This window comes from Oncorhynchus mykiss, chromosome 19 (assembly GCF_057628025.1).
Source record: "Oncorhynchus mykiss isolate SJ-2025 chromosome 19, ASM5762802v1, whole genome shotgun sequence".
NCBI lineage: Eukaryota > Metazoa > Chordata > Actinopteri > Salmoniformes > Salmonidae > Oncorhynchus > Oncorhynchus mykiss.
Window position 1 is genome coordinate 20,867,501 of NC_143040.1, and position 19,292 is coordinate 20,886,792.

General features: G+C 47.9%; 1 protein-coding gene across 8 annotated transcripts in view; it reads right to left on the bottom strand.

Moving 5' to 3' along the window:
- Nucleotides 1-19,292, bottom strand: part of fbxw7 (F-box and WD repeat domain containing 7) — a 203,649-nt gene that overhangs the window by 78,795 nt on the left and 105,562 nt on the right. The window contains exon 1 of one of the 8 annotated variants that reach the window (XM_090210447.1): nt 16,364-16,792. The exons of 6 other annotated variants lie outside the window; for them this stretch is intronic. In XM_090210447.1, the coding sequence (XP_090066573.1) occupies nt 16,364-16,603 (240 nt within the window). In that variant the 5' untranslated portion in view covers nt 16,604-16,792. Of the gene's footprint in view, nt 1-16,363; nt 16,793-19,292 lie in introns of those variants that run through there. One more of the 8 variants, XM_090210446.1, reaches the window with a different exon arrangement.

The window sequence follows — 19,292 nt, forward strand, 5'->3', positions numbered from 1 at the left end:
CCATGTCAGCGCGCATGCGCCCGGCCCAGGAGTCTCTAGAGCGCGATGGGACAAGGATATTCCGTCCGGCTAAACCCTCCCCTAACCCAGACGACGCTGGGCCAATTGTCCGCCGCCCCATGGGTCTCTCGGTCGTGGCCGGCTTCGACAGAGCCTGGACTCAAACCAGGATCTCTAGTGGCACAGCTAGCACTGCGGTGCAGTGTCTTAGACCACAGCGCCACTCGGGAGGCCCAAAATAGGAAACATTTTTCAAATAGATAGTAAGAGTGATCCTTCTCCCTGAAGGGGTTTAGGGGAGGGTGGGCACTGGGCAGAAATGACTCACATACGACCTTGAAGAAGTACCTTGCTCTAAGTTACTGGAGAACTCATTGGGGCCAGATAAATGTGTTCCTAGAAGTGGTAAGGAGGAAAACAAGGGGAGTAATCGGGGTGTCGTCACAAAGGGAGACTGAGCGATGCAGAGGGCTATGATGAACCAATCACCCATAGGGTCACAACCCTCAATTTCAGATCCCCCGTTCTTCAAGCATTAGAGACCACAAAATGCCATCTAGGGTGACTCTTAATAGAGCATTGTCCTAACACTGTGTGAAAAGGCAATGTTTTTCAGAATCTTTGGACATCCAGAGCTGCACGACCAGTCATACATTTTGACTGAGCACAGCGCGAGAGTGCAGTAAATGTCAATCTAGGCTCCTGGGAGAAGAATGAGAGAGCTAGAAGTCTTCACAACAGTGACAGAAGTCTCCTCAGATCAACAAGATGGGACCCAAACAAAGTGATACCGAAATGATTTCTTGAAATTAGCCTAAGGAGTAGCTACACATTTCATTCAGTTGCATTGCTCCTTCTTCATAAGAAACTCTGCACTGTTGTCCACTGGTAATATGCCCTTTGGTTTGCCTTTGTTTGAGATCTACCCAGTGGAGGCAGAGGCATTTTCTCTAGTTATGAATGTTTCATATAGGTCACTTATGCAATGGTAAATAGCATTAATGTTTCAAAGCACTGTTCACACTCGGCCATCAATAATAATCAAAACAATATGCTCTATGAATATTTTACTTCTGAAAGAAATGTCTCCCCCAGAGTGTTTTCTTGATGGCTGCTTTGAACAAGTAAAGCCAGCAGCAATTAACATTCTGTGCGATAGTTTCTAGTGTAAACAAAGTCTCTTATCCAAGTCGTGAGTCTCAAAGCATTAGTGGAACGTCGAGTGAAAAAAAATCGCATGCAGAAATCGCAGCCGTCGATTGGTAATATCATTATAGCCGTATCAAATGAAACAAACACAAAAACATCACGGTTGAATGTTAATCACTGCAAATCTACTTTCTGGAGCAGTGCGGAACTAGCTAATCAACTGGCAGGCATCAAACACTATGACAGACTACCTCTTTGCATGCAGTCTTCCAATTAGAATTCTTAATGAAGAACTACTGCCAGAGTCTAGAAATCTGAATGTAGCTGCAGAGGAAGAGGGAAAAAGTCATTTTCCTATACCACTCAGAGAAGGCACTGCATACTGCACTGTTAGAAAAACTAAAAACACCAGGATTTACCAAGCAGAGTTCATCTACAGCTGTTCTATACAAACTGTTCTACCCAGAAGTGTATTTTTCTGGCAGCTGTCATAACAAATTTTGTTTCAGTGAAGTTCACATATTACGCTACTTGGGAATGGCCGACATTCTTTGTTCAGTAAGTTTGAGCTCTACTGATCTTAGACAAGACTAATGGAAACGGTAACAGTGGGACTTGTCAAACCCTTAAGTCTTAATCCTCAACCACATTACACAGCAAGTAGCCCAGAAATGACTTTTAGGTCAATATTAATCACTCCCAGCGTTGGTCTGTAGTTTTTATGAATGCTAGTTCAAACTGCATTTGCGACAGGGACAGTTGAGGAACGCAGTGGCATTCAGAAATAAAGTCAACCTCATCATGGGTTTAGAGACTGAATGATTCCATTAAGCTACGGCTAATGAAGAGCCCACCCAGTCCACAGGAAAGGGAGGATCGGGGTGCTGTTGGCCGGAGATAAGACAAGTCCATAGAGAGAGAGATGGAAGGAAGGAGAAAGAGGATGAGGAGGGGTAATATGTGGTAAGGCGAGAGAGAGGGTGAAGGAGAGAGTGGGAGCGGGTGGGGACTGTGTGGGAAAATAGAGGGAGCCACTGGACCTACATACAGACACAATCAATACTCTAAGACATGCAGCTCTCGCCCCTCTGCTCAGTACGATGCTTTGAACGGGAAAAGGGGGGAAAATGGGGGGGGTGAAAGTAATTGCATTCCTCCTCCCTCAGTAAACTAACTGTAAGGCTATTCAAAGTCGAATGACGAAGTGGGTGCTGTAGGTCCTTGAGTCTGTAAACGTGAGAGAGCTGTCACTGTACTACTAAACCAGAATGATTTTTTAAGGAAATACAGACAGTGCAAGTGGTCTGCAGTAACAACCAACACAAAACAGAAATGCCCCTAGACGCGACGTGGAGAGGTGTGAAAGGGTTGCCTTGACATACAGATGTAGGAGCCTACAAGCAGAACGAGAGATGCCAGAAACAGAGAGAGAGATGGGAAGGTCCAGCTTCTTCCTCATCGATCTACTGGCCCCGGCGGGGCTAGGATCTAAGGTTGACAGCGTTCCCTAAACATTCCAGCTACTGGAAATGGCCCCAGAGGGAATAGTGGGAATGGGCCTTTGACTAATGGTGGTAATGTCCCCTTCGGTAACATGGAGAAAAGGGCTGGTGTGACGAAGGGTCGGAAAGTTGATGTAAAACACAAGTGAACCTGACGGTGAGGAAACAGACCTTAGACAAGGTCAGTGATGTAAACTAGTCCCTGCGATGGTTAGCTATAGGTGGGGTTTAAATGGCTGCCTTGATCTAGGCTAGTCTTCCAACAGATGGAGTCACTCATACGCAACAACGCCAGTCCATCAACTTACAGTCGCAGGCGAATGTTGCACTGTGACACAAGACAATGACGGCCGATATGCCAACGTGTGTTCAGTCTTCTCTGCTGCCAAGGACGGTCCGCTACGGTATGGCAGAGGAGAGCGGCTGGATGATGAGCATTGTTGTATCACTGCACATAAAGCCTGAGGGCTGAAGGAACTGACAGGCAGGGTCCTATTAATAGCCGGCTGACTCACCGGAGCTACATTAGTGAGAGGCTGGCGACTCGCTTTTACATAGAAAACGCATCCATCTCGCCCCTGTGCCTGGGTGCCTTGATGTTATGTATAATTAAATACAGAGAAAGCCAAGAGGGGGCAGGGGGAAGCTGTCCTTAATTGGACAGGGAGCTTGAGTAACAAGTTTAGAGAGAAGACATGCTGGAAGGAAGGCCTGGTTGGTTGGGTAGGCAGGCAATGGTGGAGGTGGACAAAGTTCAGGCTGCTAAAGAGATGTGGGAGTTGGGCTGCGTCTGAAATGGCACCCTATTCCCTGTATAGTGCAATACTTCTGAGCAGGGCCCTGGTCAAATGTAGTGCACTACACAGGGAATAGGGTGCCACTTGGGACAAACCCGTGGCCTTCTGAACTGAAGGGATGCGATGTGCCGCTTGCCTTTACTTGGGTGTTGACGGAGGTCTCTCAGACGGGGAGGTGGACGGCACAGCGAGCCCGGGCAAGGGGAGACATTTCTAAAACGGCGCAGGGTTTATAAATAGGGGGGAAGTTGAAGCCTGGCGTAACATCTCCCACATGATACACGGTTATAATCAAATGTGAGAAGAGACCTCGGGTTTCCAACATCTTCAAAACATGGTCAGCTAACGGTGTGTGTGTGTGTGTGTGTGTGTGTGTGTGAGTCCGCTAACTACGGCAGCCACGAAAATCCTCATGAGTCGTATTTCCTTGGATAAGTCGTTCCTTACTTTATCACGACATGTTTCTGTCTGCCTTTCTGCCTCGATTCTTTCTAACAGAGACATTAACATGTCCCTGCACCCATTGGTTTCCCTCTGCATGCTAAACGTTAGTCTTAGGAGGCCTTCAGTTGTAGACACGTCGGTAGAGGACATGTGGAGATCGATGGAAGCGTGAGAGGTCTGTCTGTATTCAGAATGAATACGCAGTACATCTGAGGACTAGATAACCACAAGGCCCCTTAGTGCTCCTTCACATCCAGGGATGCAGACTAACTAATACAATGTGAGAGCGCGCACACACACACACACACACACACACACACACACACACACACACACACAATCACACCCAAGGACACTCATATAGCGGTATTAAAAGCAGAAACAAAAAGGAAGCAAGCTTTTACATTTTTTACCTTCATTTAACTAGGCAAATCACTAAAGAACACATTCTTTCTTACAATGCCGGCCTAACCCGGCCAAACCCGGACGACGCTGGGCCAATTGTGAGCCGCCCTATGGGACTCCCAATCACGGCCGGTTGTGATACAGCCTGGATTCAGACCAGGGTGTCTGTCGTGACGCCTTAAGCACCGAGGGTAAAGGGTAATAAAGAGCCACTTTATATGCATGTGCAAGACCAGGAGGAGCAAGGCAGGCTCCAACTAGCCTCTTCTTTTTCTAAAGCCTCAGTGTGTGAAGAGCATTAAAGGGCACTGTGTTTTGTTAGCGGAGTGGGCGAGGCACTATTCAACTGACCCCAGTAACAAGGTTTCCAGGATTAGAAAAATCTAATGTATTTTTCCAACAATGTTTCTTTTGAACTAATATGAAAGAGTCAATGTTCACGCTGTAGCATAAACATTGTTTAGATATCAATGTATAGTCAAATAATCCAAACCTGTATTAAGTCTATGGGATATTACAGAAATCATACTACAAGGTTCGATAGGGTCCTGCGTTCACACATTCCGTATGCCAGAGCCAAGATGGCAGACCAGCTGGCACCAGACTCTGCCTGTGCTGCAGAAACCGCTGGCTGTCCAGCTGTTCATCGCAGAGCCCTTAGCAGGCAAACCCAGAGACACTAGCATGGCCGCCAGACACGAATAAAGTTAAGGGCGGGGTGAGGGTGAAGTCGTGGGCTAAAAGTCAGCCTACACTTCACCAACGACGTCAGTCACGACTCGTTCGGTGCTACTGAACAAATAACATTTTATTTGTCACATGCACATGGTTAGCAGATGTTAATGCGAGTGTAGCAAAATGCTAGTGGATGTGACGCGTGTCTCGAGTAAGGTTGAAGGCATAAAAAGTTAGACTAGCCTATACTTTACATCAATGACCTTTGACCATTAACGACTGGTCTCAACTAGTTTGGTACCACTGAATGGTGAGAGCTCATCTGACACTGGGAATCCGTTAGACAGAGTAGCCTAAGCAGCTCCACTCTAGCCAAGGCATGGAGGGAATCATTACCCGCGCTGGTGACAGGCATGACGAGGCACTCTACAATGAGCCTGACCAATGGTTGAACTGAACCCACTATATTAGATACTTGACAGAATACCAGCCAACCCGGACTGACCAGTACCGTTGTTCAAAACCAAAGTCTACCTGAACAACTCATTCAAATCACACACTCAATCAAGCAACAAAGGCTCTCCACTCCTTGAACAAACTAGCCGGAGGTATTTGTTTCGTCTTTCTTTAGTCTGTGCAATACACTGGAGTTTCAGCCGTCTGCAACAACAGAACAAGCAATAACGCTCCTTATACTCTCTATATTCTGCAGGCTGTGCTTCTCTCTGCTGTGCGAGGCTATCTTTATTACTACCAATGCTGAGCCTGGCTGCACTCCACAGTGGGTTCACTGTGGGTGGCGGAGAGAGAGAGACAGAGAGAGCGAGAGAAACTATGTGCACATAATATGACATTTGAAATCTCTTTATTCTTTCTCTCTTTATTCTTTCTGGAGTGTAACTGTTCATTCATTGTCTATTTCATTTTTGTTTGTTATCCATTTCACTGGCTTTGGCAATGTTAACATTGGTTTCCCATGTTAATAAAGCCCCTTACATTGAGATGGAGAGAGGAGAGAGAGTGGGCAGGGAGGGGTAGAGGCAACATCGCCTGCCAGCTCATAGCTCACAGGATCCTATGACCGTTATGTCTTGCATCCAAGCCTTTCGCCTAAGAAATGCCCACCACTCTCTCCCTCCCCCTCTCTTTATCCGTCCTTCAGTCTCCGTCTCTCGCTCTGCAGCTCTCTCTTTTGGCATGTCTCTCTAAACTCTCAGCACCTGCACCCTCAGAGCAGCGGCAGGCGGACCACACACAGAGGGCGAGGGACGGAGGGGTTATGCACAGATTAAACAAACCATGCAGACAGCCGCATCAATTACAACCGGCCGGTTGGCTATCTATTCTCCGGCTGCGTCCGACTGCCTGCTGACGACCCAATTACGTGCCTGCTAGGCGCACAAGCCAGAGCAACAGAGAGATGGGTGGGTGGGTTTTAAAAGGGGAGTAGCAACAGATCCTGAGGCTTGGAAAGGAGGACCAGACAGACATTTAACCAGCTCATTCCCAACCAGGGGATCCCAGAACACAAGACTGTGAAGGCGGGGAGTCGGGGCAGTGTTGCACAGGCATAATTACACAAATGAGAGAGAAATCTATAATGGGGGGGGTCTGTTGTCCCTCGGCCACACGGCCATCAAAGCCAGAGACAACCGATCAATGAGGAAGATTGATTCTCTATATATACAGTGGGGCAAAAAAGTATTTAGTCAGCCACCAATTGTGCAAGTTCTCCCACTTAAAAAGATGAGGCCTGTAATTTTCATCATAGGTACACTTCAACTATGACAGACAAAATTAGATTATTTTTCTCCAGAAAATCACTGTAGGATTTTTAATGAAGGCCTCTCTTTTTAAGTGGGAGAACTTGCACAATTGGTGGCTGACTAAATACTTTTTTGCCCCACTGTATACACACACACACACACACTGTTAGAGTGAGAGCTGTGGCGCGAGGGGCCCAGTGAGAAGCATAGCACCGGTTCCTTGGAAACCGTTAATTGAAAACTCCTAGAGCAGCTCGGCCCCGTGTGGCTCCTGACACAAGTGCTTAGCAATACCAGATCACAGGTAAGGAGCAGGGGCCCCGATACACTACGCCTCTGTCTCACTTCAAAAACAGACTCCCAAACAAGCCATTAGTAAAGCAGCAAGGAGAAAACAGGCTACAACAACGCAGTCTTGTTTAACCTCAGGCTTACTTATTGGATGTAGTTGTTGGTAATGATGACTCTGTCATGTGAGTAGACCCTGAGGTACTGTACACCAGACACGACAACTGAGAAGCAGAGCAGTGTGTATCTGCTTGCATGTAGAGGGGTTTTAAAAGCTGCCACCTCAACTTCAGTTTCTCTCCGGTTGGGGAACATGGCGATGCTTAGGCCCCGTGACGCATTCCTGAGGGAGGGGAACGCCTCTTATTAACCCCTCTTGCCCCCGTCTGCCGTGGGAAATGTCAGTGCCTCCAGGCAGCCCTGCTGCAGGTGGGAAGGGCCGTGACTAAAGTACGACCTGAGCCATTCGGTCGTGAGCCGACTTGAGCAGGTCTTGGTCACACTGCGTCACGTACAGTATACCACAGGAAAGACTGCATGCAGCGTTTAGAGAGAGAACTCATATTCACCTTTAAACGCTACAATGTCGAGACATGCATGCGTGTCGAGACAAGATATGCATGCTAGAGAGATCGCCGTGTCATCAATGATAACCAGGCTAATTTATGTTGAAATACTCGGAAACAAGTCAATGTTTTCCAGTACACTCTGATGAACATTGACTGATAAGGAACAGTGTTTGTTTACCATGATTCGTTGTGAGTAAAGAGAACAGAAATCTCATATTGGTTGATTAGATCAGAGGAAATCAAACAAAATCAGGTCAAGAGGTAGTGATGATGACAGATTATTCGATAAGACGGCTGCTACAAACCAGAAACACGAAAACCGACCGTCCTCCCTGGCTACCGAATCCTTGCCCCTTCATTTTCTTAGTGGGGGACAGAACAGCTTGGTTGGGCCGAACTGCTGGCTGGCTCTCTCCCGCTCTCTGCCCTGGAATTGGTCTGCCTAGAATAGCATGGAGCAGATGCCTTCCTCCCTTCCACCCCCCTTCAGTGTTATTTGGAGCCCAAGGGCAATGGAATCCCAGCACCTCTCCCAGGAGTGAGGGAGCAGAGCTCTGGTCCTTGCCTCAGGAGAGAGAGTGGGGGTTGAACGGGGCCGGGCATCAGCTGTCCAGATCACAAATCCAGAGATGAATGTGGCAGCCAGCCGCCCATATAGACATTACAGATATGGTCAAATACGCCAAGGTGAAGGAAGGGAGGAAGGCGCTAGTGAGCGAGGCTAGCTAGCGAGACAGCTAACACCAGGGGAACGCCCCATGAGTCCACGCCCCACAAATCCTTTTGACATGATTTGACATGATTTGGCCATCACTTCTTCCTTGGCTTTAAACTGAAGGGGAGGTCAGTACGTCTGAGGTGAACGTGTTGTGGGTTTCTCTCAGCAGCTGAGCCATAAGGACAGAGAGGAGCTCTTATGTGGGTTCTATTAATAGAGAGTAAAGGAGCAGCAGGACAGATGGTTGTGATGCGTAGTCAGAATGCTATGGGTATCCATCGCACTGCAACACTTAGTTGGTGATGGGGACTTACGGTCAGTTTGTGAGCGAAGACCGGATTGTCTATTGATAATGGAAAAAAGTGCATTTAGAGCTGGAGGGTGATGAATAAAAGCCGTAAGAGTATAATCTGTAATAGAAAAATGACCAGATGGACACTGAAGGATTAGAAGTGGGCGAGGGTGCCATAAAGAGCTCCCAGATAGCACTTACCTCTAGTGAACTTGTCGGGAAAGGAGAGACTGCAGATACACCGGACCGACTGCCCAGTGGCAGGGCATGTCTTACACCACGAGGCCCATTGAAGGGACATAAACAGGTGACTCCCCTGTGAGAGCACCACCGCTCTCTGGGAGTCTGTGTTTCATCCTCTGCTCAAAGCTGTGTCACAGCCCAGCAGGGTACAGAGTAAAAACCAGCGTACGGGTCTGTTCAATACTCTGTAACCTATTCTACTTGGCAGGGAATAGACAGGCGATTAGTCGGAGGGACCTTGGATTTCTAGTGTGTGGGGAGAGCGTGAAGTTGTGAATGCGGTCCCCAGTGGCAGACTACATTTTTAAAAGGTCATCATTTTGAAGCGTGACACTATACTGACACAATAGAAACAAATAGCTAAATATGTAATACTTAATCCAAAAAGAAAGCCAGAACTCAGAAGGTCTTGGTGGTAATGTAGCGTGCTTTATTATTCCAGCATAAGCCCTGTCGTATTGCAGTCTATTGCATCAGCAAATGGACCATCTTCAATGCTTCTCCAGGCCCTCCATTTTAACGGCATCTCTCCTGCAATGACACCTTGCTGTCAACTGCAATAAAGTGAACAGGGCCGCTAAAGCGACGCGGCGAGGAGACGATTGCTTCAGTGGGCCATGATGTAGAGTCGAGGGATTGCGAGTCTCATTTTGATCTATGTAGCACCAAATGAGTACAGGGTGAAGCTCCTCAAATCCAAAAGGTCTTATCTGGACCGCCCGCCGCAGGCACCTTAACACGTGGCTGGGCCCGACCGGCAAGAAGTTGGTCAATGTGTTTACTAGAAGATGGATTTGAGAAATAATCCACTGCAGAGATTGGAGTCTTGGGAGGAGTGTGAGGGAGTTAAGGGAGTCAACTGGCCGTGCACTGATCTCTAAGGCCTGGTGTGGGCTTTTCTCAACGTCTCTTCGTCGGCATAAAGGTGCAAACTCTTGTGCTTTCTCTGCAAATAACTTGTTTGAAAGTATGATGAATGAAGCAGAGTAGTGCTAAGCAGTAAGCACGCAAGGGCATATACAGTATTCAAAACAGCACACTGGCGAAGTTGAATTTAACAGCCTAAAATTGGTGCCATCTCATATCCCTTTTATCCAACACTCTTGGAATTTTTTTTGTTTTTTTTTGGAAATGTGAGCGAAGACATGACAGCGAGGTTGCAATCTGCGCCTGGCTTGCAGCATGCATCGTAGGCCGCACCTACCAAGAGTGTCACGTCGCCCTGCTTCACACACACAGACACCTTACAAACAAACAAAAAGGCCATAGGAGCACTCAATTACAACATCTTGTTTTATACTACACACTTGGCTGATTAAACGTGTGGCTAACACGTGGCTAAATCCGCCACAGCTTACATGTCCCCGTGAGGCTAATCAAAAATACTTTGAAAAAGGCAAAGAACGGATGTATAACGGACAAAATAGCAAAGTGTTTCCTTCCGTGGCTTTTGAGATCTAGCTATTAGCTCATCTGCTTTGCACTTGATATCAGAGTCTCTAGGGAAAGTTGTCGCCTATACTGAGCGAAAGTCCAAGCAGCTGATGGCCCTGGCTGATGGCAGGGGACAGGACACATAGCTGTCATGGGCAGGTCCAGATCATCTTACCCAAAATAGCATGGCAGCAGGATGAGCCAGGAAAGTAACACCAAGTCTCAAATGCACTGCTGTGTAAGTCTGATTCCCCGATAACCATCAGCAGCTGGATACCTGTTCCGGGCCTGGCAAACGAGGTTTGCGTAACCTATGTTGGCACATTTGAATTGGAAACTCAAGCCAAGTCCCTATGTTATTTATATCAGGAGATTGACAGAGTTGAAGGACGATACAAAAGATCCTGGAGGTCCTCAGACAAGGACCGTATTTAAGCTTGTGTGCCTACATTTCAGGAGACACATTATTGCTAAGCTATTACAGAGGAAACAAATGTTATGTAACATTATTGCTGAGCGATTAACCAAGATTTCGTTTTCTTTTGGGTGGGTTTATTAAAACAACTAATTGACCGATGCCAGTTCAATTGCTTGAATTCCATTCAGGAATTGTGTGTGAGCCCAACGCGCCGTTTCTTTAGAGAGAAATCAAATTATTCACGACAGAAATGCTGGCCTGAAGGGGAGTTGTAGTTTGCATTAAGCAAATATTCAACCTAGTTCAGTGCAGAAACCTGGTAATTAACTACAATTAATCTTAGTTGAATTACATACGACCTTACCGTGAAACGCTTACTTAAGCTCTTAAACAACAATGCAGTTCAAGAAATAGAGTTAAGAACATCCATTGCACCCGTTCTTTCCGGCTTGGACAGAGACCCTTTTACGCATGCTACGTTAGGTTAGATACGCACGGAACGCATGAGAGAGGAATGTACACAACAACGAGAGGGATAGAGACCGTTTGTGCATGTATGTCTCATCTACTAAGAAGCAGAAAAATCATTTTTGTCAGGCTAGCCTAGCTGAATAGGATGACTGAAGATCCGTACAGTATGGGGAGCACCGAGATAACGTTAGATGGTCTGGCTGGCTGCTATTCCCTGAGCAGAGATGAGATGATTACTTTAAGGAATGAAAAAAAAAAAATCTAGTTATAAAATAAAAAACGTACAGATTTGAAATATTTCATAGTCATTTCCTACTTCTCTATTGACCCGACTGAAAATATCCCATTGCCTCTATGTTTTTGCAATTGAATGTTCATAATGATTAACTTTGGAATTTCCATTAAAAAAAATATATATATATTTTCTGTCAATATTTCATAATGCATTTAATGTATAATCGAAACAGTAATCCATGATTTTTTTAAATAATCAAACTACCTCAAATCACTAAATCGCTCCGTACTATGGAACATATGATAATGTATTCAGTTAACTGTTAAGTTAATAAACATATTTTTGTTAAAATAACTAAACTTTTCTGCAATTATCTCAGCAGCAACACTGTCGCATTAGAAATGACAGATATGTCTTGTGAAAGCTCCTGGGACTCTGAGGAATGAGCTCTCTTGAAAGCAGAAGCTCCGGGGACTTAAGTTCTAACGTCCCATAGAGACCAGAGAAATACCAGCAATTCCATTCACAGCAGCCAGCTGCTGCCTCCACAGTAGAGTCTGGTGGAGTCTGCGTGGCACACCAGCAAGAGCAGCCCCACAACTGGGCATGGGGGACCTAGCTACTGTTTGGTTTGGTCTACTGAGACAACGTTCTTCCAGAAGGCAGCAAAGTTTAGACTGTTTTTCAGTTCGGGGCCTGGAACTCTCTCCTCGCAGGTACCATTTTAACATAGTGACAAAGACGCAAAAACAAAAGGAACTTGTTCTTGAACACGACCCACTAAAGAACAAAAGGGGAAGCCTGTAAGAGCCCATTTTGTCTTTTCATACAAAGTTAATCTTACTGGGGGAATGTGTGCAAGTTGCTGATAGAACACCTGTATTCTGCAGTGTTTTAGTCAGTGGGAGAGAGTGAAAGAGGTAGAGAGGGAAGGCAAAGATCCCCTGATGGAGGAGAGGTCGGCATGCCGAGGGCGCTGCTCTGCTTTTGGAGGGGGAAACTGCACTCTCGCAACGGGAAGCCAGGGATTAAGCTCGACCGGCAACAGTGGCGTAATCCTACATGTAAAAAAAAATAAAAAAAATGAACCAATTACCATCCGGAGGCTGCCAGAGGTGGGGGCTTAACTAACTTTATTCTTCCCGTGTTCGGTTCCCTGTGCCAGGGGTGTCTCGTTTCATGCTCCCCTGGAGGCCTAGGTCTGGTTGGTACCAAAAGGTGTATTTCACCTTCAGCTCAAACGATTAAATCCTAATTAGCGTCAAGGCTGAGTTTCCCTAGCAGTTGAAGAAAACAGGGCGCAGAACATTCCTTACCAAAGGAGAGGGAGGTAAGGAATGAAGGGAGGGATGAACTAGAAAGAGGGAGGGAGCAAGAGAATGAGAGAACACAGAAGGTACCCAGTGGGACACCTTACTTACAGTTATAACACCCTCAACACCATTTTACAGCCCACAACACATCTGAAACAGGACACGGTACAAATTAACACTTGTTGGAAGGAGGTCAAGACATTCCGCTTTCATGAAGTTCTTGGGGAGAATCACGTCACAAACAGCCTTTTAAAGGGCTAGAGTACCGGGTCCAAAACAACCACTGAGTTTAACAGGTCAAAGGGCTAGAGTACCGGGTCCAAAACAACCACTGAGTTTAACAGGTTAAAGGGCTAGAGTACCGGGTCCAAAACAACCACTGAGTTTAACAGGTTAAAGGGCTAGAGTACCGGGTCCAAAACAACCACTGAGTTTAACAGGTTAAAGGGCTAGAGCCATCGTATGCCTGGACAGTTGCTCATCCCTGCTTTGTGATGTGTGCGTCGACTGTGAACCTAGTTTGTCCTCCCTTTTTGTTAGTCATGCGGTGTAACAGAGGAGTGTAACAGTCAGAAAATGATTATGGTGATTATTATGAGTGCCACTTGAATCCCATTGGACAGTGAGCGATACAATGACAAAGAGAAACATCTCTTTAATTCTGACTCTGTGGCCAGGAAAGACGGAGCATAGTGGATATTATCCTGCCTAGCCACCCCCTTAGATCCCTTTCGGCTCAGCTTTTGAACCTGCAGCTAGCGCGTAAACAGCGCTAATGAAGGACAAATTACCATTCTGATCCCTTTGTCTCAGAGCTGTTTTACCCAGTGGCTGGCTTTGATCTCAGACAGAAGAGAGAGAGAGAGCAAGAGACAGGGGGAGAGGGATAGATGGAGCGGGCAGGGAGAGGGAGAGGGGGAGACAAAATGTGGGGAGGGAGAGCGAGAGGAGGCAGGGAGAGCGAGAGGAGGCAGGGAGAGCGAGAGGAGGCAGGGAGAGCGAGAGGAGAGCGGGGCGATAGGGGGGCGGGGAGAGCGGAGCGAGAGGGGGCGGGGAGAGCGGAGCGAGAGGGGGGCGGGGAGAGCGGAGCGAGAGGGGGGCGGGGAGAGCGGAGCGAGAGGGGGGCGGGGAGAGCGGAGCGAGAGGGGGGCGGGGAGAGCGGAGCGAGAGGGGGCGGGGAGAGCGGAGCGAGAGGGGGGCCGGGAGAGCGGAGCGAGAGGGGGGCGGGGAGAGCGGAGCGAGAGGGGGGCGGGGAGAGCGGAGCGAGAGGGGGGCGGGGAGAGCGGAGCGAGAGGGGGGCGGGGAGAGCGGAAGAGAGGGGTCGGGGAGAGCGAGCGAGAGGGGGCGGGGAAAGCGAGCGAGAGGGGGCGGGGAAAGCGAGCGAGAGGGGGCGGGGAAAGCGAGCGAGAGGGGGCGGGGAGAGCGAGCGAGAGGGCTGCAGGCTCCTCAGTCACTGTTTTAGCTGTGTCCTCTCCTCATTCTCTCTCCATCTTTCACTCTGTCCCTCAACTCCCTCTGTGAAAGCTGCAGAAGAAGAGGTGGAAAGAGGACAATTATATTCTCTCAATCTTTCATGTCCTCTCCCATCCTTCCCTCAGCAACCCCTATAAAAAGAGCCCTTCGTCTAAGCTCCAAGGCATTTTTACACCCAAACATTGAGGTGCCAGTCTAATTTGACAAGAAAATATCAATGCTGTTAGCTGTAGTCAATTCAATTCCCCGAAGTGATGAAGTTTTTTAAAGGGTTCACATCAGTACAATGTCACAAAAGTACAAATTGCCCATCAAGGGCTGCCAACATTTCCCACGTCACAGACAGGGGGTACAAAAGCTGTGGTACGTCTGATTCCTTACAGACAGGGGGTACAAAAGCTGTGGTACGTCTGATTCCTTACAGACAGGGGGTACAAAAGCTGTGGTACGTCTGATTCCTTACAGGGGAACAACTAGAAAAAAGGTTGTGTGGGCCGCAATTCAATTTGGCAGGATAACAGCTCAACATGGCAGTCAAAGCCTTGGTCAGCCTTCTCCACTTGTTGCCGCAGTGCACCACACACACACATATAAAAAGTGTGTACGTGTAAAGATGCTGGACTGGTACGAGCGTGGCGTAAGTGGTGCATAAAGAGACTGGGTTCTCAAAATGGAAGCCAATTTAGCGGCAGGATATGCTTGAATAAACACGACAAAAGTCATTTTCCTACGCCCATTTTCCCCCCCGAAACATTAGAACGGCTTAATTTAGGTTGCTGAGCATAAGGAGTAAAGCCGCAGGCCAGTTGTCGTTCCATCGCGTCCAATGCCATTGAACTGTCCTGGCCGTCACGTACTTAACCCCCCTCCTATCTAGCAGCACCTCTCCCAATTAATCGGATGACATCACTGAAACACGTCAGCAATAAAAGACTACTGAAGGGAGAGGACATCCAGAACCTGTGTCTTTTATGCACTTGTCGCTGTAAAACGTTCAACTTCACGTTCTTGAAACATTGACAACCGATATTTCCTTGGACTACAGAAGCTGCCAGGTGTTTATCCCTGCGATCAATACGTTTGGTCACCGTCTCCTAAACATAACCTATAAATAGAGAGATACCATGCAGCCTTTTTAAGGTCACATGTAGGAGTCCTGAACGGCGCTTTGGGCGAGGCTGCCCGAGCACAAGACTGCGTCAACAAGTGCATTGTTGCGCCCAGCAGTCTACCCACGACACACGGTAGCATAAAACCGTGTTTTAGAGAGACACCGAATACTTAAATACAAATAAATTGGTTGAAAGCTATTTGCTGAAGTAGGCACAAGATTAAGGATTGGGTAGTGTGCATTTGTTAGCATTACACAACATGGTATAATGTAATTGAGACAAAGCCCTTAGTAAAACGTCCTTGGGGAATAGGGTATTCTACCAAACTGACAAGCCATTGCGCTCATTCACGTGTTGGCAATATAGTTTTCATATTATGAAACGCTTTGTCAAGAATAAAACCTGTCACTGCATTTACGGTCAAGGACAAAAGCCAACACTGACCATCGCTTTTATCTTTCCATCTTGTTCTAATGAAACAAGACGAGACACAACAGTACAGGTAACAAATGACTGTTTGTTGACTGAAGTGGGAAGAGATGTAGTAGGTACAGCGTTTATACAGTGTTTATATCCACGTTGAGAAGGCTTGTGGGTCAGAGGTCAGAACTATTTTTGAGACCTCCACTGCGTTTCACTTTGACAAAATACAACCCTGGGAAGAAACAAGACTCTTGTTGAACATTTCAAAAACAAAAGAAAATAGTCACCAGAGCAGAAACAAAAAGAGGAAAACAAACAACCTCTGTCAGATGGAGACAAACTGTCACCTTGATTAACTACAAACAACAACAACACTGAGAAACTGACAACGTGCAATTCAACAGAAGAGAGGAAACGGGGAAGAGACCTTGACGCTAAAACAGAATCACAGTTGCACTAGTCCGCAGACAGTTGTGCTTTCGTCAGTCCCGTCTCACAGATGAGCCTGCAGGGTGCGGAATGACCTCTTGACATTTTATGTGGGTGACAGGCGAGATTCCTTGCTCATGTCTGTAAGCATCTGGCCTACCCCAACCCCCCTTAACACACCTTGGGCCCAAGCCCGGCAGCACTCACCCGTCTCCGACAGAAGGGCAGCCCCTGAGTGATGATGTTGATGCTGAAGAGCCGGAGCACTTTCTGCGGGGGCAGTGGTGGCTCCTTAGCCACCTTGACCATCACCTTTGGGTCTGCCACTATGTCCAGGGCCTGGCTCTCCGGTGTTGCCAGGGGGGCCTTCTCTTTCCCAGAGGCCTTGGGCATCTTCTTTCGGGATCCGGAAGATGCGAAAAGGGGTATGGGGCAATGCCTCAGCATTGCAAGAACAGGGGCTAGTAGGTCATATCCCAGAGGGGTAATCAGGGGTGGGTCGGCTCAGGGAGCAGGTTGTTGTACGTAGTGGCCGGGGGGAATTCGACTCTTCTCTCTGGAGCTCTTGAAAACACTAATGCAACCCTCACGGTGCTCTGTTGATGCTGGTCTGTCCACTCTGAGCTCGCTCCCCAGCTCATCGGCCCCCTTTAAATTATCCCAGGGCGTGATGTCACCGCTGCGGTCCCTGCCAGGCAGAGCAGCTGTCTGCCATGCCTCAGGATAGGCCACGCCCCCTCGGAACGACGAGTCACTGGAATCCGTCTCCCTGACCCCCTGGGGAGGAATGAGTTCCACCGGTCGTCCAAAACTGCAGTTATGAGGAAGCTCAATGGGGTGACGTGCAATCCCCCAGACCAGCCCCCTCCTGTCCTGTCTGCTCCTCCCTGACTTACCACTGTAATCAGCTGCTTTGGCATGGTCTCTTAACACAGTGGTTCCCAAACGGTGGGGCCCTTTTCTTTTTTTGGGGAACTCAGTCGGACTTTCAACATACTCTTGAAACCTGCGATAGTAGAATGCACAAGGTGACATTTCTAAATTGGGTAGTGCATCAGCAGTTCTTCTTGTCATGTCAGTCATTACATACCTTAGAGAGCTATTTACAATTTGTCAGAAATGTCCAGATCAGCTGGTCCGTGTCAGGTAATTGCCCATGTGGTACGTCTGATTCCATAATGTTAAAGTATCACAGTGGGACATGGGGGGAGCATAATGTTACAGTATTGCAGTGGGACATGGGGGGAGCATAGTGTTACAGTATCACAGTGGGACATAATGTTACAGTATCGCAGTGGGACATTGGGGGGGCATAATGTTACAGTATCACAGTGGGACATGGGGGGCATAACGTTACAGCATCGCAGTGGGACATGGGGGGAGGCAATATGTTACAGTATCGCAGTGGGACATGGGGGGGCATAACGTTACAGCATCGCAGTGGGACATGGGGGGAGGCAATATGTTACAGTATCGCAGTGGGACATGGGGGGCATAATTTAACAGTAGCGCAGTGGGACATGGAGGGGGGTGGCATAATGTTACAGTATCGCAGTGGGACATGGGGGGGCATAATGCATCGCAGTGGGACATGGGGGGGGCATAATGTTACAGTATCACAGTGGGACATAATGTTACAGTATCGCAGTGGGACATGGGGGAGAGCATAATGTTACAGTATCACAGTGGGACATGGGGGGGGAGCATAATGTTACAGTATCGCAGTGGGACATGGGGGGGAGCATAATGTTACAGTATCGCAGTGGGACATGGGGGGGCATAATGTTACAGTATCGCAGTGGGACATGGGGAGCATAATGTTACAGTATCGCAGTGGGACATGGGGGGGGCATAATGTTACAGTATCACAGTGGGACATTGGGGGGGCATAATGTTACAGTATCACAGTGGGACATGGGGGGCATAACGTTACAGCATCGCAGTGGGACATGGGGGGAGGCAATATTTTACAGTATCGCAGTGGGACATGGGGGGGCATAACGTTACAGCATCGCAGTGGGACATGGGGGGAGGCAATATGTTACAGTATCGCAGTGAGACATGGGGGGCATAATTTAACAGTAGCGCAGTGGGACATGGAGGGGGGTGGCATAATGTTACAGTATCGCAGTGGGACATGGGGGGGGGGGGCATAATGCATCGCAGTGGGACATGGGGGGGGGCATAATGTTACAGTATCACAGTGGGACATAATGTTACAGTATCGCAGTGGGACATGGGGGAGAGCATAATGTTACAGTATCACAGTGGGACATGGGGGGAGCATAATGTTACAGTATCGCAGTGGGACATGGGGGGGAGCATAATGTTACAGTATCGCAGTGGGACATGGGGGGAGCATAATGTTACAGTATCGCAGTGGGACATGGGGGGGCATAATGTTACAGTATCACAGTGGGACATGGGGGGGCATAATGTTACAGTATCACAGTGGGACATGGGGGGCATAACGTTACAGCATCGCAGTGGGACATGGGGGGGGCATAACGTTACAGCATCGCAGTGGGACATGGGGGGGAGGCAATATGTTACAGTATCGCAGTGGGACATGGGGGGCATAATTTAACAGTAGCGCAGTGGGACATGGAGGGGGGGGGGGCATAATGTTACAGTATCGCGGTGGGACATGACACCTGTCATAAACAGTGACAGTTTATGCCAACTAATGACAAGCAGATCAATACTGTTAGCCATAGCATATTTAGGCTAAGTGGTATGTACATCAAACAGCAGGTCAAGAGATTGTTCCTCACACTCAGAATTACTTAGGCCCATGTTTATGAAATCTAAAGTAAGTGTTAACAGAAACTCAAACTCTTCCGTGGTGCCGGCCAGGGAGTTATGGCATCATAGTAACCTTGACTAGGATATTTAGGGCTGCCGTTCAACACAGCAGACAGATGTCGGAATGTGTGACATGGCCACTTCATTGAGGCTTTATGTGACCTGCTGGAGTCAGGATGGATAGGCTTTAGGCCTACAGTAGACACTCTGATGACGGCATAACTGCCGAAACTCTAAATTAACTTATTGGAGTGCCGCCGTTTCCATACTTTTCAAGAACTTGGGATTTAATTTGAAGGTCGAAATCTCCCTTAGAAGAGCAGGAGAAGTT